This window comes from Antrostomus carolinensis, unplaced genomic scaffold (genome assembly GCF_000700745.2).
Source record: "Antrostomus carolinensis isolate BGI_N321 unplaced genomic scaffold, ASM70074v2 scaffold9334, whole genome shotgun sequence".
Taxonomy (NCBI): Eukaryota; Metazoa; Chordata; class Aves; order Caprimulgiformes; family Caprimulgidae; genus Antrostomus; species Antrostomus carolinensis.
In genome coordinates, this window is record NW_010310088.1 from 113,970 (window position 1) to 141,752 (window position 27,783).

A 27,783-nucleotide genomic window follows, 5' to 3' on the forward strand; every position below is an offset into this window, starting at 1 on the left:
TATGCTGATCAAACACTAGGAATGAAAAAAACCAAACAACCACAACCTGTCAAACTTAACCTCTTTCCATGTATTAATACCTTCAGACTCTGCAGCACCAACTGAACTGACAGACTTTGGGATACTAAATACAGTTTAAATGTATTTAGATGTTACACCTCTGTGATGTTCAGTAATGCAACACAAACTATCCCACAGTTAAATGGAAAAATCATGAACAAACTAGTTACAGGCTTTTGTATTTGATGGCACTTGCAAGCTTGCTTGTGAAGAGCCAAGGGTGTGAATGCTCCTTTTTTATTAATATTCAAGACTCTTGAATTAAAAAAACAAATAGAAGAACCCACTAACCTGCCTCTTCAGTTCTTACTTTTTCTGAGGGTAAACTAGGTTCTCCACCTCCTATTTTGTTACTGGCAACTACACGAAATTCATATTCAACCCAAGGATTTAAATCCACTACTGTGGTTGTGAACGTTTTTCCATCAATCACATCTGGAACTATTAAAAACAAAAAGAAAGAAAAAAAAGGAAACTAAGAACACATTGTCCCTGGTCAAAAACATTTCAAGCGAGCCTGGAATAAGAATTCTGATTTACCTGTTGTAACTCGCTGCCAGCCAACTGAGAAAGGTGTCCTTGCCTGTATGGTGTAAGCAGTTACTGGGCTGTGATTATCTGTGCCTTCCTGCCAGGAGATCTGAGCTGTAGTATCAGTTATTTCATCCACTTTCACATGTTCGGGGGGCCCAGGTGAGCCTAGGAGCAGATTGAAAAATATGCAGTGTTTGGTAAAGCCAGAGCCCTGGAAATCACTAACAAACAGAGCAGTATGGATTCCCATTTCACTAGCTCTGCAGGAGGAAGAAAACAATTCAGCTTGGAATAAGAACACTTGTAATTACTGGTTTACATTCACTACGCTTAAGTCTGATAATCTATTTCTGAAATACTCTGAACTGCAGCAGAGATCACAGGGTTTTGCTGTTTTGTTTTGGGTTTTTTTTCAAGAACCTTTGTTCAGCATGATCCCTCTATCTTTCTAATGTCTTTCACTTTCATCCTTGATGTCCTCTTTTAATCTACTAATACATCTCTGTAGTTTGGAAATTTGTTATCTACAGCTGTTGTACTGTACAATGCACCGTAGCAATTTTTCAGCACAACATCTGATCAGCACCCTGAGCGGCAATTCAGTCAGGCAAGGTTTCTGCTGCCTTCTGGAAAATCCTGATTCTGGGCATTCTGGCAAAAAAATGCTGTTTTTTTTTTTTTCCTCATCTGCACCAGCAAAGGGGGTTAAAATAACTCTCATTCCCTCTCATCAGTGACTTAAAGGATTGTCAGTGAGAATAGATGTGAAGTCAAGATTTATTATATCTTTCAGCTCTTCATTTCCCTGGCAAAAATTAGGCTTCATCCAAAAACTGAGCTAAAGTTCTCCCTAACGGCAAGGCAGAATCACATAATTCAAGTCATAGATGAACCGGGTTTTGAAATCTACAGTAGGAGTTGTTTCTGTAATCTACAATAAGCTAAAGTTAGAAAATATGATTCATGGTAACTGAAGCTGAAATTTACCTCGAACGATAAGGTCCGCTCCAGATGCTACGCTATCCACATCTGTCTTCACCATACAAACATATTTTCCACTGTGTTTCAGCTGGATGTTTCTAATCATTAAATCCCCTGATGTACTCTGTTGAAATACAAAGTCCTCATTAGCATAAATGTACTATCTTGAAATTTAATATTAAGATTGTGTTGGTAAATTGAAAAGGAATCAACAAAAAATGTGGAAGATAAAGTTGCTCAAAAATTGCAATGGCAGCCAGCCTGCAGGATAGTGAGTTATTGCCCATCAGCTGCTCTACAGCAGTTGTCTGTTAAGCATTTTCCTAATAAACATGAGGTAGTGTCCTTCTTTTACAGGAGAGGTGAACTACAACATGGGTCAGCTCGTACTGGGAATGCACCTCCTGACTGCTCTTAGGAGCCATGAAGAAAGTCAGTGCCCTGGGACCAACCGTTTGTCTCAAAGCCCTGAGAAAGAGAAAAACGTGGTTTCTGTGGCCATAACCAATTTGACTTCTGGACAGAAGCTGTAAGCCTAGTTACCACAGATTTTTAACAAAGCTGAATGTGGTCCATTCAATGCTGTGCGAGCACACCTTCATTGAAAGGTTGTACATTTTGTGCTGAATGCCCCGATTTTACAAGTCTAAGTTCTGTTCTTTGTTCAATGAACACTGACTCTCTGGTCATTTTTTTCCCCATTGGTCTCTCTCACGTCATAGCGTGTGGTTCATCTCTCCTGAGTCAAGGGTAATGCCTAAAACTTGAGCGGTTACTCTTACTTCAGAGCACATTAGGGCTCCTTGCATACTATTTATTTTCTACATGACTGAATAAATAACTTGATATTAAACCTTTGGTAGCCAGTGTTACTTCAAAAAAAATCTCTTCTTTGTGTCAGTTGAATTACTGCTTTAACTCAGTTCACATCGTATTTTCCAGGTGAAAAATCTCTCAGTCAGATTTCAGTTTTTTAAAGGTTTTTTTGTTTTGTTTTGGTTTGGTCTGTTTTTTTTAATTTTCTGGAGCAGCAGTGTTTAATTTGAGGACAGAATCCTATTTTGTGGATATTTTCAGCTACTCTTACTTGAAATAAAAAACCAACAAAAAATTAACACTGCGTTTAAATTATTTGTGGGTATTTGGGGAAAGAATCCCAAAGTACTGGGAAAAACACAGAATCTTGCAGCAGCAAAAAGCTCCAATGTAGAAGACACCCTCACCTCCCATGGCTCTGCAGACCTTCAGCGGTCTCCACATTCTTGCCTACTCAGATTAAATCTTTGTCAGCATGGACAAGTCCAGGTGACAGTAAGGTCACCTTCCTTTTTCCATGCCACAGAGAATACAAATAAAGAGCAGTCCATGCAGTGTGAGCAGCTGCTGAAATTGCTTTTGCTTCTCCTGACTGTGTAACAGCCATTGCTGGGTTCTACAAGCAGGTGATACCCAAAACAGTTTACAGGCAATCTGTTCCAAATGTTGGAATCTGCTTGGTTTGCCACACTCTTTGTATAAATCATCTGTCTAACAGAAAAAAGAGCAGTAAGACACTGTTACATCTTATATTTTTCTAACCATCTGGAAGACCAGGTGGTGGTGGTCCCATAACATTCCCACTACCTACTACACGTCGGAGACCTTGGGCATGTGTGACAGGGACTTCCAAGACACCATTACACAGAAATCTATCCATTGAAAAATTATTTTCCTTTTGCCATGTTTATGACCAAGAAAGCAGAAGTTATTTTTAGACAGATATTTTCATTTAACAAATAAACACTGCAACTGTTGGAAGGCTTAAAACATATCTATGCTTACTTACCATGGCCTGCATGTAACTCCAGATGAAATTATTCCACTGACCTTAATGAGATACAAAGCCCATAAAATATTTTCATGGATCACTTGGTAATCTATGAACTCTTCTATTAACGAGCTTCAATCCCCCTTTACACAAATAAGAGTTTAAAAAAAAAACAACCCTGAATGTCTATATTCCATAAAACCTCATAATTTTGTCCCTTACAACAGATTACCAAGTAAAATGTTCTAGCTTCAGAGTTCTGAGTTAGCCAATACTCATGCTGGATTTTTCTTCAGCAATGACTGAGAATTTTTAGTGAAAAAGTACTTTTTAATGTTTTTTCTCCACAAAGAAAAAAAAAAAAGACACCTAAACATGCCTTTGATTTGGAATTATGCCTGTGTTTGTTTTAGGAAAAAGCTGGAATTTTTAGTGAGGAAAAATACTGCATTTTTCCAATCACCTTCTGAAGCCCTTTCCATTCTAATATTACTATTTGTATATACAAGCAGAGTACAGCTGGGGGGAAATATTACTAAATAAATAAAGTCCATGTAGCAATATTGGAAGGTAACGGGCTATGAAATCGGAGCATTCCCATTACAGCATGACAGATGGTCAGTTCGTAATTCTCAAAACATTTCTGCAAAAATGTACATGATATATGAATATCTCATGGCTCCTACAAGGAAATCTCATCATCTCCACATGCACTTGTATTTAATCAATTGCAAACTGCAGAACAATCTGCAGGTTTGGTGCCTACTGATTAAATGCTAAATCTTTTGAGGTTGTACAGGCAAAAAGAAAAAAAGTTAGGTGCAGAAATGTCCCAGTTTCACAGGCAGTAGTGTCTAACCCACAACTATTCCTTTAGAGCAGGAGATCTGGTAAGAATATGTGACAGGAAACTTTATGAAGGCTTATAATGGCCATTTCATGCTGATGCTCAGCTGTTTGTTTTGTTATCACTTGGCCTCGGCTTGCACTGTGATAAGGCCTGTTGCTGTAGCTGATTTCATTCTCTTGATACATCCTTCATCTGTGTTAATGCTGTACTTCTCATGTTTTGATTAGAAGGCTAAATTCTTAGAAAGCATTAATGTCATCACCCCCCACCCCCAGCAGCATCTCTGCATCGGAAATATTTAATGAGCTTAATACAGCTCCTCACCCAGGGAGGCTCAGGCAGAATGTTGAGGGATACACTATGGATACAACTGCAGGAGAAATAAGGAAAGATGGGATGGTTTTGTTCAGGGTTAGGTTGAAGCTCACAAAGTCTGTGTCAAGTTCCTTAACCTGTCACTGCTGTGTTTCAAGCGATCTCAGGGAAAATCACGTAGGGCCAGATGCAGAGGTAGGAACTGACAGTACTTCAGGTCTAAAATACAAGACATCTGTACAACAGGCTATGGGCAGCAAGCTAGCTCAGTGAATGATTTCCCTCCAGCACAGAAGAAAATTCTACATGCTCAAAAGAGAAGAAACATCCTAATTTTATCACATTGAAAAAGGAAAAAAATTCTGTCTGTGCTGCACAAGGCAAGAGAAGAGAAGATGTTGTCAACTTACCCCTCCAACCTTCTCAAAATGAGAAGCGTCTTTCTTGAAATCAGTGAGTGTTCCATTGAAATACCAGGTGAAGCTGATGTCCAGGATGGGATCATGCTGAACCTGGCAAGGCAAGACGACACTTTCTCCGACAGTGACATCCATGTTGGAAGGTGCCAAAGTAATCCTGGTTGGCTCTGTTGAGAGCACAAATTTCAGTTATTGGATTCCAGTATTGCTGAGCTCTGCTTGCTGCTAATATTCTACCAGGTTCTTCAAATCTGATTAATGACAGTCACTTCAAATTATGCAGCTGGACTATAAATGCTACTACCCGACCCCTCTTGTGGGTGCATTGTGTCCTTGTGCATTTACCAGCGGGAGCTACTCGACACTGAAAAGGCAGATTTTAACCTGCTGTGTACAGGCCAATATACTGCACAAAGCTGAACGCACTGCAGCCCACAGCACTGAAATTACCATTCAAGAGCCTGTGTGGTTCTCAGCAATAACACATATTTTGGAGCAGGAAGCTGTAGTAGCAGCCACTGGGAAGATTAAGAGGTGGGAGTGAGAGAAGGAGCTAATAAAATCTGGAAACTAGAGGAAATCCATGTAGGGTAGAATGCATTGGGTATTTGGGGTCCCTATATCATATAGAACATAAATAGTGTCATTAAGAACAGCTGCTTGCTATTCCAGAATCACATTACTGGAGAAAAATTTCAAGTAATGTAAATACTGTAAAAATAAGATTTCATTCTAGAAATCCTTGGTATGTAATTCTATTATTTGTATATAAAGGGGCATGAATCATTTAAGAGCACAGACTGAAAATGTGAAGCTGTTAATTCACTGAACAAAGTAATTCTGTTTGGATTTATGAGATATATAGGATATGTAATGCACTAGGATATTAGATAATTCTGAGTTTGGAAAATCAGATATTCCAATCTTTAAAAAAAGAACATCATGAGAAAAGACTGTCTTCAGATGACTTCACAGACCACTTGTCCTTTTAATCCAGTATCTCAGACAGCAGCGAGTAATGGATGACCTAGACATAGGGGCAAGATCCCTTTTAACAACAATTATGTATAACATTTGATTTTAGAAGACTTGTATTTTAGTGCCTGTGGAATCTCTGAATGCTCTTGCACCTGAGTGTCTGCCACATCTTCTTCCATAAACAAATGGTTCCTCAGGGCTATACAGATTTGGGACTGGAATATAAAATTACCTCAAGTATTTTTTTTGGCTGCTATGGTTTTTTTTTCTCAGCAAAGTAAAACAAACAAACAAACAAATCTTAAAAGCATAATTGCACTATTTAGTATTTAGATAAGTGAGAGAAGGGAGGAAAGTGTTCAGAATTCCCTCCCATCTGAGAAATGTCTCTGTCAAAGACAGAAAATCCCTGTCTCTTTCCTCGCAACTAATAAAAGATCTATAACAAATATCCTTTTATCTTTAGATATAGTTATATAAATTCCCACACTTTACTTTCCATCACTTTTAGTATTTTTTCAATAAGCAAACTCAGACTCTACATTGTTGCCAACTTCTCTTGCAGAGTTTGCAATTCAATTTACATCACCTCACAGATGCCTCCCTCTTCCAGCTCACCTACCTGTGACTATTAAGTTTGTTGAGCCACTGGCTGTTCCGAACTGGTTTCTTGCCAGGCACGTGTAGCTTCCAGCATCAGCTTTGGTCACATTGGCTATTCTTAGTCCTCCATCCTTTAATAACATGATTCTAAAAATTATGAAGAGATTTTACAAGTTGCAGCATTGGTTTGTAGACAAAATGCTTTAATACTCATTCTGTTACCTTAGACATAACAAATTGCATCAATTACTAACCTGATGTTCAAAAATTTTGTGGCCATACACTGACAATACACAACAAATTTCAACCCATCCATATATTACTCACCATTTTGGACACCAGTAGAACCAATGTTTAAGATATGTACATGTGCATATGTATATATGTGTGTGTGAGAGACAGAAATCATATTAACTCCATCTCTGTCAGCTGCACCAATTGAAACTAGAATATTTTTCAACTGTATTATGTCGTTTATCTCATTCACTCTTGCATGCTAACTCTGACATAACTGTATATCATTATTGTGATGATGCAATGGGATTTTTCATAAGCAATCCACATTTTGCACTTTTCAGGTTCATATACACAAGCCTAACACCTACTGCACTGAAGTCAACAGCTCATTTGCACAACTGACTCTCCAGAGTAGGATTCAGCCCATGAAAGTAGAAACTCAGTATTTGTTTAGAAAGCAAACTCAGACTTCATGCTGCTGCAGAGTTCTCTCTCAGTTTATCACCTACGCTGAGCAGGAGTGACCTGCAGATGTGGTAGATGTAGGCTTTGTGGAAGGACCTGAAGGAAAGAAAATTCCCTCCACCCCATACAAACTCCACAAGAAAGAATCATGCCTAATGGACACATAGCATGGAACAAACCAGAAAGGTGCTTATAAAAGATGTGGGCAAAGGATTTGCATTAGTGATACAGACAGAAGAGCACCAGCATGCCCAAAGCAGAGATGACATCCTAGACAATGGCACTGGAGGGATGTAAAGATAAGGTTAATTTAACTCCCTCTTTCCTTATTTCTGGTCCCCTCATCTGTCATATCCTTAGATGCAGGACCTTCTACCAAGTCTTCCCTAAGGTAACCTGGAGCAGGTATGTAACTGACTGTATATAAAAACATCCAGAATAATTAACTAATAAGTAAACAGCATTTTCCTGATACACCTAATTTATCTCCAATCCCATCAATCCATTTCAAAGTCACCACATGAATCACCGCGAGGCTGTTCTGTTGGTTCCCTGAGCTCCTTACCTAGCAGGTATTTTGGAAATGCCCCAAACACCCACATCTAGTAACACAGAATCAACAGCACAGCAAACAGTAACACTGCAGGCGAACCTCTAACCACATTAGTTGGAGTCTTAGTTGTCAAAACAGCAGCTGAGGGGGCAGCAAATGTCCTGAAACTTAACGTGGCTATCTTCCCTTTCTCAGAAGAGTGGTGAGGATTTAGCCTTCTCACTTGCATGTTCTTCATTATCAACCTGCTACTTTATTCCATACAAAATTAATTAAATACACACCCCTGCTGCTCTTTTTATTTTTTATGTACTTCAAGCATATTAATATCAATGGATCTCCATCATTTGTCCCACCTTGGATTCAGTTCTCTAGAGTGAAATACATATCACAAAAACTAGATGGAGAAGTCCACTGTGTTCGGTGGGAATGGAGATCACTGCCTTTCTTCTCAAAACTTGTCCCAAGCATGGGAAAAACAGGATGCTCACTTGAAAACCAAACAGGTTCCTTGCTCTTCTGGCATTCACACGCTGTATCTAACAGCTCAGTGTGAGCAATCCTCCGTGTGAAACCCTGCATGGGTATGGTAGCTGATGAAGGAGAATTCAAGGTTGAATGGCCAATTCAAGCCAATTCAGCACTGGCTGCTGGGCAAGCATGTAAAGACTTTTGGGACTGAAGGCAGGCATGGCCAAGACACACCTGGTGAATACACTACCTTAGATTTCATTGCATTGCCAAAATGAAAGTTGGCCCATGAAAAGGATACGCTTCAGCAAGCTGCATTGTCATTAATAATTTATATTGATTTATATTATAAATAGTGGTGTTACAATGGTATTTTGTTTTTAAAGTTATTCGTCTGAATCCATATTTCAGAGAATAATTAAGTTGGTAAATAAGCGCAGCAGAACATAACTCTGGAGTTTGATGGGTTCAGTGATCTTATCACCCTTAACTTCCCTCTGATCCTCCAAACCCTTGTTCACCCACTGCAGACACGGCGGTGGTAGCTATGCTGCTCCTTTCCCTCAACAGCAACTTCACCTGATCCTCAAGCCCACATGAAAAACACATTTTAAATGTCTGGAAACAGGAGTCTGGGTTCCTTTCCCAGCTGCACTGGTATGACATAGCTCTTTACAATGAAACACACTCTAGAAATAAGCACAACTTTTAATTGTTTTTCTTAATTATTCCGAATCGCATTTTAAATTTTCTTTAAGAAGATGTTGCAACACAATGCTGCAGCTGAAATCCATTTCCTTTGGGCAAAGGTAATACAGGAATGAAATTAGCAGATGCAAATTATAAGTGATAACAAGTCACCTTGTTAGAATGACAGACAAAAGCATCTTATTTGAGGTAGAAAACAAGTTATAAATAGACAGTTTAATCAGTTTACATCTGGAAGTAACCATCTTTGCGTCTTCCAAAGGCTACTGAGGTATCTGAGACAATGTGGTGGCGTGGGAGGCATAGTCATAAGGAGGGGGGGCTTCATCAATATCAGCCCAGCTGACCTCCCTGAGGCTTATTAAACTTGTTCTGGATAATCCGTAAGTAATACTTGGCTGCACTTTATATTAAATAGAACATTTATAATTAATTATATCCCACCATATCATTTACAGGTATTTTAAATGTGTTACAGACAAGATTAATATATTTTATAGGTAATTATAGTGACATCAGTAAAAGGTGTTAAAATATATCAATTATGGTTGCAAGCAAGCTATTGAGTTGTTGGACGTTCTAGCTATCTGTGTATTTTGCAAAGGCTTGTATTGCATCATCTACTTTGAAGCAGTTTCCAGTAGAAAAAATGCAAAGCCTAATAAAAACTGCAAAACCAAATAAAAACCCAACAGTGTTGACAAAGCCTGAGATCAAATAAAAGAAAAAAAAAAATAGAATTGGGGTATAAACCAGAAAATGTCTATTTAATTAAAATGAATCACATTTAGAGTGCTCTGAGCTCTCTGCAACTCTAGCTTGCCTAAAATAATTAAGCAATAGGCTTATTCAAACCAAGATATAACTAAGAATCAAGTTTTGTTCCAGAATAATAATAATAAAAAAAATTGATTTGAAAAAGAGATTTGTTGTCAAAATAAAATCTTTACTGGTAAATTAGAAACTCTAACTTTTTTTCAATTACAAAACAGTGTTTTTTTTCCAATAGTCAAAGGGATGGCATTAAAAAACCCCAACTGAACAAACTGCCAACAGCCAGATGTCTGAACTCATGGCTGTGCTCTTTGACTGAGGTCGACAGAATGGGGAGAGGGATCAACCAACTTCAGGACTTCAGGGTTCCTGACTTGAGAGGCCCATGTTGGTAAAATTATGAGTCCTCCTATCCCATCTAAATAGAAGCATGTATTTAGCATTACTGATCTTCCAGACAGCTGAGGGACTTCAGTGGGGTTACAGTCCCCATCAATTCTGCCCACTCTGTCAGGTTTTAAACATGACATTGTAATTAGTTCTTAGTTATCTTAGTCACAACCGACCACGGAGAAATCCAACTGTGAACTGAGCGCACGTACTTCTCATACTGATGAATTATTTTACTATCATTACAGACTGCACAGAATTTTCATCTTTTCAGATATTGAAACAAAGATCATCTAAGACTAGAGAGAGCAAGTGGGGCTCCAGGATGCCAGTCTGAGATCTGTCAACTTCAGTATCTGTAGTGTAAGAACATTCAAGCTGCTCTGCATTCACTGTCCCCATACGTCTCGCTCAGAGAACCAGGACAGGGTTATCTAGAGGTTTGTGTAGTTTTACCACAAAATCCTGTTACATTGAAATGTTGGCGCAGTACAACCACATCCACATGACTAAGGACCAGAATATACCTCAGGATCCAAGACCACAAGGCTGCCACCTGAAATTTAGTGTCATTAATGAGGCTGTTAATGAATGCAAATTTGCTCGTCCTCCTGTGACAATACTTTATTACTAAAATAACAGCCATAATCAAACCAAGTCATCACTGCCTTTTTGTCAGATTATTCAGCAGAAAAGCCAACTATGTTAGAACCTTATTGATATGATAATAAACATAAACATATTGCTTTCCAGTTCATAACACTTCAGTACAAAAGAACAGTGGAAAAGTGGGTCAAAACTGCCTTTTTATATCTCAATCAAATTCCAACTAAATTAAACCAGATTAATTAACAAGAAAGTCTGCCAAAAAAAAAAAAATAAAGTTCCCGTTGAAGTAGTGGTAAGTAAATGCACTGCTTCCCACATCACAGCATTCCAAACTGTAATGCAAAATGAAATAAAAATACTTAATTCAAACCATAGGGAAGATAACACCAGTAACTGATACTTCTAAGAGCCATGCAACTTTTCTTCAGGAATTATTTCTCCTCTTTTCTTTCCCCCTTATTTTGACATTTTTCCCACAATTAAAGATGCTGAAACTGCAGATTTTTAAGAGAATTGCATTGGAACATCCGTTAAGTTGTGAAGTTAAAGTTTGCAGCATCTTTTCATCTTTTTCTAGTCTTGGTAAATCTAGAAACATCTAGGAATAAAGGTGGATTTGTTTACAGGTGAAACACTACTCCACATGATCCCAAAATCTGTTTCCAGTCATGTATTTGAGACAGAGGCATAGGATCCACTACAGCAACTGTCTAGTACTATATATCAATTAAAAATCATATGAATACATAAAACATTTAAAGAATGCTTTAAAGGGGTTATCTAGGTTTCAGCATATTCTGGTATGTCTTCTGGTTTTGATGAGTCAAACTAGTATCAAGTGTATTTAACCTTGGTTAAACATCTAATCTTTCTTTTTTGGAGGATAAAAGAAAAATAAAAGCACATCCACCTTGAGATGGAGGTGTCCCAGGCCAGCTTTTCAACAAAGAAGAAGGTACATGATGGCAATCCCAGTTTGCATCCTCTGTTCTCTACACCTGGAGACACTGGCGGTTATGTTCTGCTATCAGTAGATGCTGCTCTAGATTTATTTAGAATAAACAAAACCCAGTTGTGGCTTAATGACTGCAGATAAAATATACTTCAGAGAATTTTTTTTAAGTCCTTATAATATGAGATGGTTGGCAAGGAACAGCCTGAGTAAGATGCTCCCAGTGTGGTGCTATATAACCGTAACATGGGATGAAAAATTGCCTGTTCCAGTGATTAAAGACATGAGAATTCTTGCTAATTCTTGATTATTATGCTCATTACATCACCCAAAATTATTTATTTCAAAGGTTCAAAACTGCATTCTGGTAGGAAGCGTATCTTCCTTCAATACCCAATTAATTTAATTCCCATTTTCTGTCTTTCATTCTGCATGTTCTACAGTGACCCCTATGCTTTCACTTCTCTCTGGATTCCACTGTGCTTTACTGTCTAGCTCTCTTTATTCAAGACACTCTAATAAAAATCACCTATTTTTGCAAAACTAACAAGCAAGATTGCATTCTTCAACATTGAGTCATTTCTCTGTCCAGAGCTCATGAATCCATTTTGAATTATATTTTCTTCCCTCCACAAGACATACAATATTCAGCTCATTTAATTAAAATTTACTGAGTCATTATCCAAATCTTCTACATACTGAAAAAGCAGCGCCATTTAAAAATAAATTAAGAATACAAGCAACAGTGCCATCAAAATGAAAATCTTTCAGGCTTTACTGAAGTAACGTGGTCAGTACCTCCAGTAAAACATAAGTTCTCTTATGACAAAATACTATGAATGCATGGAAGTAATGGAACATTTGTGCTTCACTTTATTACTCAGATGAGAATTTTCTTAAAACATACCATTTCTATCCATTTTGCTGCACCTTATGTGACATTTGCACTTCCACAGCTGACATTAAGGACTAGTTCCACCCTCAAGCTAAGCCATGTCTGGCTTCTAAGCCTTCCAGAAAGCCTTCCCAGTTTAGGTACAGTCCAAACTAGCATGGTCTAACTGGAGTATCCATACCAGAGCACTGGTGGAGTGTGCTGGCACATCCTCAGAAGTAGACATGCTCCAACATTTGTGTGCATTTACATGGAGAACAAAACATTACACTGTCCCCATTCTCTATTAACGCTGAATAACTCCACTGTACCACAGGCAGACCTACCAAAATCAACAAGAATATGGTTTTAACTACTCAAGGGCAAATAGATTTGGGAAACTATACATGTATTTATCCACGTGGGATACAGTGTAAGAGCTGTTCCCTTGCAGGAACTGACTTATGGAGACAAAATACCTCGCTGTGCTCTTTCAAGACTGTAACTTCCCTCTTGCTCTTTACAAGCAAATGGCAATTGTTTGGGAGAGGAATGTCAGCCTCCATCTCACACTCCATCTCTGTCCATCTCTCCTAGGGAGCTCTCTGTGAGCCTCAACTGTACCAGAGGTCTGAGCTCCAAATGCAATTAAACTCATTCTGCCTCCCCTACCTCTCCTGGACCTCTGTGGCCAGCATTACCCCTTTCGGGAACTCATTTTTTCCTTTTTCTGCAATTAAAAAGGATCCCACCCCACCCAGACTTCTCCATTAGAAATGTAGTTAATGGCTGAGAAACGTACTGCTAATTGGAAGCCCTTTCCTGAATTGCAACAACTGTAGAACTGCAAGAAATTCATGAATTGCAATTATTCACAGCAGACAGTAATGAACTCCAGTGCTTTCTGCAAAGAATCGCATTTCTGCTTTTCTCTGAAGGCCAGTGTACTTCATTTAGATTAATTCAGGATTATCGCCTTATTACCATGTTACCTCTGTAAGCCATTTACAGTGTGCTGTCAAAAATATAGCAGGAGACACTTTGGGCCATATTTTGGAAATACCTGCACTTTGCAGAACTAAAAGCTGTAATTTATGTTCATAAATCTAAGCAGGCAGCATCATGTATGCTCAATATGTTTTCAGAAACAGAACACTACTTCCTTCGCCTGCTGCCATCACCACAAATGAAACCTGTGGGTACGGCTTTTGAACGGCAAAGCAACCACTAAGACCAGATCTGATGCCTAAGCAGACAGAAAGCTCACAAAGCAAAACAGAAGTGGTGGCTGGAACACTCTTCTCCTGGACAATGTGTGGAGTCCTGCAAGGTCCAGGCATGCCAGGCAGCTTTGAATGTTATTAATCCAATCTACACAGGTTAGCTGAAGGCTGATGGTAGGCAGCTCCAACAAGAGATGGGCAGGAACAGGAAGGATGCCATTCTTCCTGCCTGCCTTTTTATAACAATGGAATGGGGACAAAACCTAGGAATTTTCCTCAATGAAGAGTATCAGGTGCTACACATTTAAGTATATGCTTTACAAAAGTGACCCTAAAAATAAGAACAACTGTGAATCATCAAAAAGCAACAGGTTTCACATGAGTTTTAGAGATTGTTGTGGCCTGGTGTTACATACTTATTTATCAAGATGGTATTATGTCATTACAAGATGATGGGAGGTTTCATGTAGAAAGAAAAACCAGCTAGGCTGATTTTGAATGAGATCTTGCTTGCAGGCATGCAGCCAGCTAGCGATTCTGTTGTACAGTGTCAAGCTCTATAATGACAGATACCTATCTTCTGCCAAATTGCCACATTTGACAACACTTGACACTTGAACACATGAAAACTACTGTGTTCCCTGTGAAGAAAGAGCCAGAGCTCCAAAGATCAGGATGACAGCAAGCGTACAAATCTTTTGGGTATATGAAGAGAGCTCTAGCCTTATAATGGGGCAAGTAATGGTCTCAATCACAGCCTCTGAAAGTTTTGACTTATCTGGTGGCACCTTCAGCATTCAGAAATTTCAAAACAAAACCATAATGTGGTGTTTTACAGGAATAGGACTAGAAGAACTTCACCCAGTTCAGTAATAGCTTCCTGATGATAAGCTGAGCTTTGTACAACTTAACACAAAGTCCTAGAGGAGCAGGGATACGTTCAAAACATCACAACATGCTGCCATGGCAACCCTTGCTCAAAAACAAAGGATTCAGTTTCCTCAGTCTCATGTCTGGACTTTTGGACACTTGAGCGGTACCACTGTCCCTGAATTACCCTTGTGAGTACAGGGTGACACCAGTGCTGCAAGAGGAACACCCCCAGCCATCCTGTCCTCACTGCGCCCAGGCAAACTCTATGGCTTTCTGCTGCTGTTGCTGTGACCACAGCCTGTCTCTAACTAAAGACACTCCAGCAATGAGCTGCGGAAAGGCTGACCCCAGGGCTGACTAAACTCCCAAACAGTTAGTTATTCAGCTCCTCAGCTTTTTCACAGCCTGTACTGAGTGCTGACATGCTGGAGCTGGAATGTTCCAAGTACCAAAGTGCCCAGTTTCATGCTAAATCAGATATGTAACTACCTTAATTACACCTTTCATCCAACGGGGTTTTTTTCTTGTCTCCAGTTCACCACCTAAAACTCCCAGTCTATGCAAATACTGAAATGTAAACCAGGAAGCTTAGAAAGGCAGCAATCCCTAAGGCTGGGGAGATGGGGAGATGCAAAGCAAAGGCGGCTCCAGAGCACAGCGAGCTACACTTCTGTATAGTTTGAGTATACAATTTAATCAGCAGACTTGTGTGATTTTAGGTTATGACTAATTCAATAATGCTTTAATGGTTACTGCTGGAAAAAATGTTTACATGTTGTTGGAAGTCAACAGCTGGAGGATATAGGTGAATCACAAACTCTCCACTGAGAATTGCCAACACCAAAACACTTTCACTATCATGTAAACACTAAAGAAACTGCAACCTACATTATCACTGGTATATAAAGTTCATGGTTGCTTGAAAAGAACCAGGAAGTGTTATTTTAATTTTCTATTCCTGTTTTCATCTGAACAACACGCACATGAAATTAAGCATATATATGAACAAGTACGTTCATAAAGAGTACACATCTCATTTCCTCTCACACACACTTAGTTCTTCCTGAAGTCATACGATCTTAACCTTTTCAAATGCCGGACTAGAGATCCATTAGTCACACTTCTAAATATTTTCATCAACCATCCCTCATCTACCCATACAATATCCAAGGCAATCAATTTTTGTAATGGTGTAACAAAATTTCAGAAGTTGTTTTCTGTTCTGTCCCATACATACCACCATCAAATAATAAACTGGTAACGCATACTGAGCAGGTGTTTACACCCACCTCTGCACAGCGATGCTTGTATCACCTCCCTAAGTGCTTGCAGTTAAGTTACAACACTTGGATACAGGCTGTTTTACTGGTTTGCTTTTTCATTCCAAAGTGTATTACACTTTTGTCAATATTGATTTTCACCTGTCACCATCAACTCAAGTGTTTGGGTGTATGAGGTCTATATTGCAATCACCTCGAAAACTTTGCAGAATTTTGTGTGTCACCTGCAACTCTGAGTCATCTCTGTAATAACTCTTCCCATATAAACAAACACAGTACTAGAACAGTAAAAATCAAAATATTAGAATAGTAAGAATGCTATTCTGGACCTCCTAATTAGTAGCTTCTGTCAACTGAAATTTTTTTCTCTTTAAGTCTCCTTTTTTTCCCCTCAGCCACATCATTACCTGTAACCTGAGGCTGTAATATGCCCCATCTGCTTCCTTTCAGAGTATTTTGTTGAAAACTTTTAGTATTTCCAGTTTTCCATCAGTACCTGATTCTCTCTAAATCAGGCCAAACTCTACATTAATCATCTGCTTCCTTGTCTGCATTTTCAGAGTGTTTTGTTGAAAACTTTTAGTATTGTTTTATAAGCTTTGCATTTCCAGTTTTCCATCAGTACCTGGTTCTCTCTAAATCAGGCCAAACTCTACATTAAACTGAAAATAAAAGCTGGCCCTTGATGTTAAAGAAAGCTGTATGTGTGAACTCTCAGTGCTGAGATACAATGACAATTAAAAAGCAATCAAACAACCCCCCTCAGCTAGATAGATTTCAGAGAGACTTTACAACTGTTGGGATACAGACCACACTATTGCATAAAAAGACATAAACAAGTTGTTTTGGTTTTTTTTTTAGGTTAAAACAAATAAACCAATATAACTTGATACCTTTCATTTTCGTGTAGCTGCTCACCTCCCTTCTTCCAGGAGCATTTGGCCTTAGGAGAAGCTTTGGGTTGACATTCAAAATCAACTGTGCTGCCTATCTGAACCTGGATCAGTTTCTTCATTGGATTCTTGGAAAAATCTGGTGCAGAAGCTAAAACAGAAGGGACAGTAACAGTGAAATAAAGCTCCTAAAATTACATTAATGATACTACTATTTAGCACTTACATGACACTTCTCAGATTCAATTAAAAACATGAATTAGTTCAAACAGATCTTCAGGACAACTATGTACATGTTTCTCCACCTTATACTGGTACAAAAGTAAGGGTTTCAGTTGTGCAGATATGTCACGTAACGAAGCATTCACTCACAGAAGATGACGCTGATGTCACCTGAGCTGAAGCTCACTGAACCCAATGAGCGTTAAGCACACGCCTAACCTTACACGTTGCTGGAAGTGACCCTACATGATCTGTCCAAGTCCAGGGAGAGCAGTCAACAGCAGCAGCCTCATTAAAGCTCAAGGAACTGATTGGCTTCTAGTTTCATGTGAGAATGCGTGACAGATCAGGCATGTTAGATGACATAAAATCACAGTGCCGCTCATTCTGAGTGTGTATAGTTTTAATCAACTATCAGTTAAGAAAACGCACGTGGCTTCTACCTACACTGACACTGAAATCCGAAAGAAAAGTCTGTATTTAAGGAGACCAAAGCTGCAATCTGCTGATCAACTGCAACCTTAACAATAGAAAGGAAATAACTCACGTCCCCAGAACACACTGCTCTTACAGGCTTAGTTTTGAAATCAGTCTATGTTGGAGGTAGAAATCACACAAGCATATGAGCACGTAAGTCACACGTTCAGTGTTTCCTTCAAACAAATGGTGTTCACTGTTTTAGACTCAAGCACACGCTCTTTGAATGAGTGAAAGACAATCCCTTGTCCCCTTGATCAAGAAAGGCTGCACACGAGAGCAGCCTATTGCTTTTAAATGACATGGCTCCCCTGGGAGCGCGGGAGCCGCGGTGCAGAAGGTGAGGGCAGCTGACTGATGTGCTGAGCCAGTGCTGCCTCCAGACCACGTGAGCAGATTTAATCTTCAGGCCTGTGTCCAAGCCCCCATCTCTGCTCTTCCCCTAATTAATAATTTAGCTGTGTTCTGTTTTTAAAGCAATGAATGATTGGACTGCAAATCCTCTGGAAGCAGATGAGTCAACTCCTCAGCACTGCAGATAAAAAGATATTAGGTTGATAAAAATGTTTATTTCAGTGATAGCATCTCAGTGAGTTAAATTTGAGATCATGACGAGGTGGAATACGTGGCAGGCAGAGGGGGTGTCGAGAGGGAGAATGAAGTTTGCATTTTAGTGAAAAAGGAAAATCTTACCTACAACCTGGAGCTCTGCACTCGAATAGATGACACCATGTTTATTTTCAGCTATGCATTGGTATCTGCCAGAATCTGTCAGATTTAGATTTGATATTGTAAGTGCACCATTTTCAATTTGGATCCTTCCCTGAATATTAAGAAAAATATCTTTATTGATGATATATTTCCTGTGAAAAATTTAAAATAAGTAAGAAATATAAATAGGACAGCTTAAATACAAAAAAAAAATGGGGTAAATGTAACAGAATAATCATGAGAACAGTCCTAAAATAAATGACATGTCCTCATCATGGTATAGCAACAGTGATTAAATATGGAGACTTGGCAACACAGTGTAAGAAACTGATTCCTCAAACTTCCTCAGTGTCACAGAGCCTTTGCAACCTCAAATACCCTCGTATTCCCCCACAAAACATGGACAAAATCATACGAGGCTCCTCACGACAGACCAGAGTATCCAGATGGCACTGGCATTTCATACTATTTAGAGATTTCACACATGCCATTTGCTAATGAGCTCTCTGTAATACTATGCAGAAAAATTCCAGCAGTCATTAAATGGAAGACACATATTTAAGTGCCTTACAGCTGACAAAGCTACTGAAGTAGAGAGATCTTCTAAACTTGCTTATTCTCAGAAAGCTATATGAATTATGAGAAGTGATTAATTTGAAGGATGGAATGGCAGGAACTGGTGAGAAAAGGGACCAGTGACAAAGCCAAAACCAAAGGGGCTTCTCATTTGGGGAAAACCAGTCAAACAAAAACAAACGAAAAAACAAACTATTTGCTCAAAATTTTTTATTTTCTTTTATTTTAATCTGGTTGTGGCTCATCAGGCCTAAGGCAGTGGTACTCACTCTCTGCCTTTTCTTAAGGGCATGTACTTAGTTGACCCCACTGCAGTGTGACTCCAGCTATCTAGAGGCAGCCAGGGCAGCTCAGCTCAGCTCAGCTCCATCCTTGACAGGTCCCTTTCCAGTTTATTGCCAGTTAGACAAAGCACAAAACCCCAAAGAGGGTCAAGCCCAAGTCTTCATGTCTTGATCCTCTCTCTAGCATCCCAAGCTGCTCTTCTTACTTTCTAACAAAAGATTCATTTATGGAGAAGGGGAACTAAGCAGAACAACCTCAGCAGATTTTTGTGAAGGAGACCCATCAGGAAGAATTCTTGTAGTAGAGGAGCTGGAGACAACTGACCATGATACAGAGAGAACTCTTCTGCCATCTGAGCGCTGGCTTTCATGGAGTTGGTCCTATAGTTTACAGTCCTTAAATGTCTCCAGAGTAAATCACACGTATGCCCTTACACCATGGCAAAAGGCTGGACACCAGTGCTCAAAAGTGGAGAAATGGGAAGACTGAACGAGAGAAGGTATTTTTGTACTTACTGAGGTAAAAAAAAGGCACATTACCTCAGTGACATTGTGTGATATGGTAACAATGCTCTTAAATCACTGAGATGAGATTTTGTACTCCCTCACTTAACCTGTCCACAAAACACTGCCATTGCTTTTAGTGAGCATATAACTATAGCACTCTGAATGGTAAGAAATGTTTTTCAGTGTTCAGATCATTTTTTACAGCCATCCACTGAATTCACTTGAGCAGCTGCTCTTTCTTCTTCAACTGTAGGTGCCAATGTTGAGCACAACGCATTGGCCAAGGGCAAAATACCTTCCCCCAATGGGATAGGGTCCATAGCTTATATTCCTGATTACCTGAACTGGGTAGTTTTTGCAATGAAACAGTGGGAATTAAAATCAATATGTCTCAGATGCTTTTCTGCATTTCTGATCTGGGAAACCAAGTATCTCACCTTCTAAGTACAACTTCTTGTCCCTGTCACCAAGCAGTACTTTCCATTAATTTATTTTAACAATGTATTAAAGCAAATACCTATGTTACATTACTGTTTATATTTCATTCTTTGCATCAAGTAATAGTGACCTATGAATTTTTAAGATTTTTGTCTTTTTTCCTCAAGAAGTTTAAATAAGTTTTCTTACTGCCTTTACTGAAATGCCAACAGCAAGCAACAAAATCAAATTTAAGTTCTCTATCCCTCATTTATGGTTCTTTATGTATAACTCCTGTTTTCCCTTACTTACTTACTTCTATGGTTCTATCATTGCTTTTAATTCTCCTTTTAGCTGGGATATTTTTGTACAACATAATTTGTCTTTGTGCTTCTGGTATTGGAGCTTTTGAATGAAGTTTCCATCTGGATGCTCTTGACAAACATATGAAAAGCAGTATCAAATATTTCTCTTAACTAATTACACGGACTTTGTCAAGTTCTCATAGTTTTATGAAGTACTGATAACTTTACACAGCAGCATGTTTTTCAAAACAGACTGTTACCTCTATTGACAGTTGGTCTCCGTTCTTCATCCACCTATATGATGGTTTGGGCTTCCCACTTGCTCTGCAATCCCAGTATAAGGTGTCTTCTACAGCAATCTCAGTATCTTTTATCGTCTGGATCCAGTGAGGCTTTGCTGCAGATCAAACACACATCAACAATAAAGAACCTAACAAGTTATTGTTCCATATGAGAATCAAAGGGTTAATTTGCATGCACTCATCAGTTTTCTGGGTGGTCTGGTTTGTACCACCAGAAATTGTCACTGATTCTGCTTCAGGTCACTTAATGAAAGAAAGGACTCACTCTTCCTTTTATACATTTTCATTCCAAGCAGTAAATCAAAAGAAAATTGAGATTACAGATCACTAAAGCTGAACTAGTAAAACCAATATGAAAATCATTAATGATTAAACAGCACAACTTTGAAATTGAGGTAAATGTAAGCTGAAGAAATTAGTGGCAATACTGGAATTAAATAATGATGTAGCTAAATCATCAAATTAATAGTGAAGAGAATCCTTTAAGTCCTAAAAAAAAAAAGAAAAAGTAATGCTATGTCAGCCTTAATTCTAAATACCATTCAAATTGTATTCTAACGCTAATCTGCACTTAACTGGATGAATACCTGGATATATGAGACTGTTTTTGAAAGCATTAGTCTTCACATCATTTTAGATGACGCAAACCAGAATATGGCCTTAACAAAGTCCATAGAAATCACTAATTTTTGAACAAAATTTTTATGTATTAATACCATATATTCTTCAGTATTACCTAAAATACAATTAAAACTGGAAAGATAGAGTTTAAAACATCTGTTACAGCTTTCATAGAGTAAAATAAAACCTCAGTGGGCAAATAAACATCACTGCATGAAAGCCAACAGTATTTTATTTTTTTAGTTGCTATTTCACACAACAGCACAACAGTGTTTTATAGCTAATTCATGTGAATTTTCTTTCAGTTTATTTATAATCTCAATATATACTATTTCTCCTAGAAAAGATAAATTCTGGACACTGCATATGGAGAAAGCAAATGAAAGGTAGCATGAAACTCGGTTGCAAATATATAGCTAAGGGCAAAAGAATTTTCTGGAGTCAATTTGATTACCTTCCCCCTCCAAATTTATGGTTTAGGAAACTCTCATAACACTCTCATATCAAAACAACCAAGAAAAAAAAAGTCCCTGGTGATACAGGAAAATATTATTATTTAATAGATGAGTTTTGGAAGCACAGAAGGTCAGATTAATTTCCGTTGAACTTCCTACTACAATGGAGTTACACCAGCAATTAATTCAGACCAGGGAAATCACTGACTCGCCTATGGCCACACGGGAAGTCTGCAGCACAGCTGAGAGCTGAACCTGTTCCACTGCCAAAGGCAGAAGACCAGCAGACCAACCTTTGGATGAGGTTTGGTATTCATTTCATTTTGAAGGATTCATTTTTTTCTAGCATAAAAATTCTCTCTCCATTGTATGTTCTACAATACAGTGATAAGATCACAAGATGATCACGCACAGTGCCACACTTCTACAATAACAAGGATCAATACTATATATGTTTTATGTACAAACACTCAGGCTGAACTTCTCACAGAAGAACTTACTACAACATATTCATTGAGATATTAATGTATGTTTTAGAATTCAACCAATATCTGCCAACAGCAAAACCTTCTGTTATTTCTTTTGTTTTGCATATCCCTTATGCCCCCCCATGAGGATTAATGCCTTTCGCTGATTTTTACACTCTTTATCTAGGCCAGCTCTAAAAAACACAATAACCTGATCTTTGTGTCAGACATGTACTATCTTGCTGATATTAATTTTGGTTAAGACTTGAAAGTTAATGTTACAACACTGGAGTTCAAGAAAGAGCCACTGCTTTATCTTACATTGTCATTTGGCTTATTTGCCCCACATGCACCAAGGGGATGAAAGCTCAAGAACCCATGTCAGCATGCTTCCTGCACTTCACATACCTAAATATTTATGCAACAAGAAACAGTGCTTGAATTATTGATGGATCCATACATGTGCAATATTTCACATCTGCTGCCTATCTCCACTTGAAAGTAGGTTAAATATAGTCAATTTTCAAGTTCATGATCTTGGATTCAACTCCATTAATAAGAAAAACATTGTCTACACCATAAATCTTCCCTTTAGGACTCTTCATGTCAGACAGTCTCCATAGGAGGGTTTCCCAAGGCGCCACAGTAAAGATGACAAACTGGGTCTTTTTGGAAAGTGTGGGAGCAAGACAACCACTCAAAACAGAAATGAACAGAACAGAGCTGCCTGAGTTACAACGCGAGAAATTTATAGTGCTTGTTCATTTGCAAGAGAGTGTTGATGCAGACTTTAGTTATTTTCTTGAGAAAGGCTCTTTTTCTCTTCAAATTACTAATGAAGGAATTCAACAGAAAGAAAAATACCCTTTCCAGTCTGTCACATCTCAAAGTCTTTAAAAAAGGCTGTGAAAGTATTAGAAACTCTTTGAAAAAAAACCAATTCAGCTAACCAGTTCAAAATTTAAAAGGCAGCTAAACAGGGGCAATTCCAGTTGGGAATATTCCACTGAATACTCTGAATCTTGGCCAAGGTAAACATGGTCCACATTGCAGCAGCTGAGAAAAGTGCAGACCGAAGGTCATGTATCAGTAGATCGCCACACCCTCTCAAAACATAAGCATGACTTTCCAAGCTCAACACTGCCCTTTTGATTGAGCTCTGCCTGACTGTACCTAAATGATTCTGAATATACACCTTTATTCCTCTTGAGGAATACTCACTGTTAGGCACATGTCACCTGCTTAGAACACCTGGTTCCACCACCACTGCAACATCTGTGCTCCTGAACAAAGACTAATGACTTGGCAGCAAAGCCTCATTCTCTCATGGAGCTACTGCATTGGCTTGGTGTATAACTTAGATCTTCCTCAGGAAACAACATTCCTTTCTCCTTAGGCAAGGAAAAGGCAAGCAGGCAACATATATTCATTGAGATGAAAAAAAGATGATGTCCTACCAGTTGAGAGGTTGGAAGTTAATTTTAATAGAGTTTGTAGTAGTGCAGGGTTTGAGACTGTGAAAGGAATCCATATTGTGTGATAATACTAAGAAGTCTTGGGAACCTGCTGTGCAATCTTTGTGAAGGATTCATACGAAGTTCCCTCAGGACGAAACATTTGTAGGTAACTGATTCTCTAAAGAAGGTGAGCTGTCAGCCTCATGGTCAGTCACTTGGAAAAGCACCAGCCTGGATTTTCCTTCCATTGCTTTTGCCTAAAACATTCCTTGCAATACTCATGGTCCCAAAGGCAAGCAGTGATACAAGTGTGTAACTTCACAGAATTTATCCCAGTGTGCAGACTAGGCCATGGTATTTTTTAGTGGCTACAATCTCCCTTTTCTTCCAGCTAGTTAGACCAAGTAGGTCTTCCTGAAGAAAACAACTGTTGCTTCATTATACTCTAGGGCATCTCTATAGGTCATAAGAAAAGGAAGAATCATTTTTTTTTTTAGACTTCTAAGAAACCCTTTGCAATGACTGCTCTGAGGGTTTATGTGAATGAAGACCAACTGCAGTGAGTGACTGTGACAAAGCTCTTCAAAGGAACGCCTGAATAAGTTGACACTTTTCAGAAGCTGTGCTGAGATCTAATTTGCAAATAATTTGTGGAGTACCACATATGATGCATGATGTATGTCAACACGTATTTTTATATATGGTCTCCTTCAGAGTAAGTGACTCCGATAAAAATCTCCTTTTAATGCTGTAAGCCATAGGAACAGCATGAAGGAAATGCAGACCTTCAGGTCCATGACTTCTGTCCAGGCACCGCGCTCTCCCAGAGGGTACTGAGGTCTGCAATGCCTCTGCTTGGAGACAGAAGACTATGGGAAGCTCTTCCAGAACAGTTCCTAATTGGGGCTTGCACATAAGGTGCAGTCTGCTTATACACATATCTCTACTTTGAAATATACAGTATGAAAGCGGGGCTGGAAATCTCCTTTGAAAATACCTTTGCATAGCTCAGCAGTTGGGTAATAAATCAAGAGTCAAAAGGAACTTTCCTCAGTTCAAGGGAAAGCAGCTATGAAGCATACTGGGGAAAAAAAAAACAACCAGAAAATGTAACCTTCATTTTTCTAGGTAGTATATCTGAAGTCAGGCTATGACACTCATACTGATGCCTACAGCAACGATGAACCTTATTTTATCTCAAAACTCCAAGTGACTTTAAGCATGGATACCTTTTTTACTGATAAAACACCTGGGCCTAGAGAAGCATCTAGCACATCTCTGAAGAGGTCTGTTATGTGACTTCCACTCAGAAATAAAAATACTCTCAAGCAACAGGTAATTGCTACATCATTGGGGAAAGTTCTAGTATATAAAAAAAGATGAACAATTTTGTCTCTGTAGCAAGGCAATTAAATTATTAGACAGGACCAACAATTAAACTGTAGGTTGATCAAACTCAGCAACTCCTTGATATTATTTAGTCATTTATAGTTTTGTAGTTAATACTTTGAAGATACCTCCATGAACAAGACAGGCTATCAGGCAAAAGCTTTAAACAGTGAGGCTCTTTTACATACATGAATAATGTAGTTTCTGCATAATTTTGGCAGTACATTATTAGCAAAATAATTAACAAAATATACAAGTGGTTTTTGATATACTCCAAAAATATGTAGAGTCTATATATTACTGGGAGCTATCACAGACCACCACTGCAGAGCAAAAGGAGAACAACAGCAGCAGAATTTTTTATCCCTGTTAAACATTTTACCTCGGTGCTGTCAAGCATGAGTTCTGTTAAATCAGCATGTGCTAATTAAGAATATTTTTTCTTCAATTATAATTTCAATTAACTGCTTTATGTATCTTTACCATGTTACACATTTAATTGCATCTTAAAATAAAAAATTGAATTGTTTCATCTCTTCTCATTTTTTCATGCCACGAAACGTCACCATGGGTTCTTTCTTCTTCTATTATCTCTTTATGGAAAGGGCTAATAGCGATGACAAATGAATATACTAATAAAGTGAAAGCAAATTATTTATATATTCAGGTTTTATATTAAATCAAAGTTAGATAATCTTGTCCTATTTTTAGCACATTCTGAACACCCTTGAGGAGAAAAATGGCATTGAACATATGCTGGAACTGTGCAAATGACAATAAACTGAACGTTTGATGTTGGGCTTTTCTTGATAAAATCTTTCATGAGAAAAAAAGAAGATTAATAGTCTGTTAGTAATGTTATGAAAGAACTCAGAATATCTGGTTTAGAGTATCTATTTTAATTATCAACTTCAACTATGGGTTGAGAGTTGTATTTAAAACTCACATAAAAAAACCAACATCCATTTCATTTTTCATGAAGAGAGTTACAGATGGGCACAGAATTTCTAAACGAAACATATTTTTAAGCATTCTTGAGAAAATGACTATGGATGTGATTAAAGATGAGCCTGCGTTCAAGCGCTTTGTGGTTTCAAGATTATAATTCATTATTGGAAGAAGAGGCAAGACAGCATAGAAAACATAAGTGACTCTTTGTTTTTTAATCAAACAACTTATGCACTGAAAAACTCAATTTTCGGATTTCAAATCTTACAGTCTCAGCTCATAAAACAAATCAGAAGAATAAGAGTGTTTCATTTCATAGCACAGCAATGAAATGTTTGAAGCTTTTGTTTAGGACTAGCTTTATGTTTCATTTGCAAAGAATCTTAAAAATCTGCAAAGAAAGGAAAGCCTTCTAATTTTCAGTCACATGGAAAATTTTTTTCTCCCTGCCCCATTATTTCACTATGACAATTTGGAAAATGTTAACCCCAATTCTTCTTATACTCTTTTTTGGGTAAACTAGAAACATGCTTGTTCTACTAAGGACAGGAAAATAAATGTCATTGCTGTTGCAATAAAAAGGCATTTGTCTGTTTGTAATGCTTGTATTTTTCTATATATCATTAACAGTCACACCTTACACTTCTACCAATAAAGGGTTTAAACGGCAGCCAACATCCACTAACACAACGACACAGATTTGTGTCATCTTTGCCAGCGCAGGCACTTTCTGGCAGATGGATATTTTTTACTTTAAGTCTTTTGACTCTGAGTATATTGCATTAGTTTCCTCCAAGTCCTCATCTGCTTTTAGAACAACTTCCTTCAACATTGATCTTTTATTGGAAGACAGAGTGGCATATGGTTAGATATCTTTACCAAACAGATTTCTGAGCTTTAATATCATGCGCAGTGGCAAGCCATCAGAAGACATCTTCAGTTATAGAACGTTATTAATCTACAAACAGAATTAAAACTCTCCAAATTATCTAAAAGTGTTAAAATGATCCTACCCTGAAAACAGACTTGTTGTCATTCTATCTGCAACAACAAAGGAAGTAACAAAATAAGAAAGATTACTTAAATCTACTTAATTCTGCAGAACGGGTTTCATTAAGCAGAACAAATTAAACAAAACAGTTGGAGTGCCATTAATGCCATTAAAAGGTCTCATTATTCTTTTTAGGCTAAACATCCATATTAGGGATGAGTCTAATATGGGCAGACATTTATACCGGAATATGAACTCTGATGGTTCAGATCCCTTTCTGGATTTGTAATGAAAATGTTCACAATGATGTACTTGTCACAAAACTGCAACTTACTTGTTTTTATTGATTAGCAACATCCTTTATTTCAGCTCTGTGTCCTTTAATGAGCAAAACAAAACTTGGGAACCAGGTCAAATACCTCAAGATTGCCCACTGTGGTAATTACATTACAAGGACTAATGAACAAATCTACTCTATTTTATATGTAGTTTACATTGATGTGTCTTACAACTACCCTGATTTAAAACTGGAGGAGGAATATTGAGCCAAACTGATTTACAAACCACAACTTGTTTGAAACTTTCAAGTAGTGATAAAAGTCACTTTATAAAGTCAAACGCGTAGTGCCAAGTTCAGAATGACATATGACACTGTTGGATAAATAATCTTAGATCTTTTGCCCTATGTTATTCACAGGATTTCTCAAAAAGTCATAATTACAACTAAAATATGGAAAATTCAGGTTGCTCAAAGCCCCCTGTCCAACCTGACCTTGAACATTTCCAGCGATGGGGCACTGATTCA

The 27,783-nt window shown here is 38.2% G+C and overlaps 1 protein-coding gene across 1 annotated transcript in view; it reads right to left on the minus strand.

The window, feature by feature from the left end:
- The window catches only part of CNTN3 (contactin 3), an 89,659-nt gene that overhangs the window by 8,859 nt on the left and 53,017 nt on the right, over positions 1 to 27,783 (minus strand). Inside the window, exons 6-13 of the mRNA XM_010166296.2 lie at positions 20,609 to 20,745; positions 18,242 to 18,371; positions 16,850 to 17,000; positions 6,567 to 6,694; positions 4,958 to 5,133; positions 1,582 to 1,699; positions 601 to 759; positions 352 to 501 (exon numbers count right to left, since the gene is read on the minus strand). Coding sequence (XP_010164598.2) covers positions 352 to 501; positions 601 to 759; positions 1,582 to 1,699; positions 4,958 to 5,133; positions 6,567 to 6,694; positions 16,850 to 17,000; positions 18,242 to 18,371; positions 20,609 to 20,745 — 1,149 coding nt within the window. The remainder of the gene's footprint in view (positions 1 to 351; positions 502 to 600; positions 760 to 1,581; positions 1,700 to 4,957; positions 5,134 to 6,566; positions 6,695 to 16,849; positions 17,001 to 18,241; positions 18,372 to 20,608; positions 20,746 to 27,783) is intronic.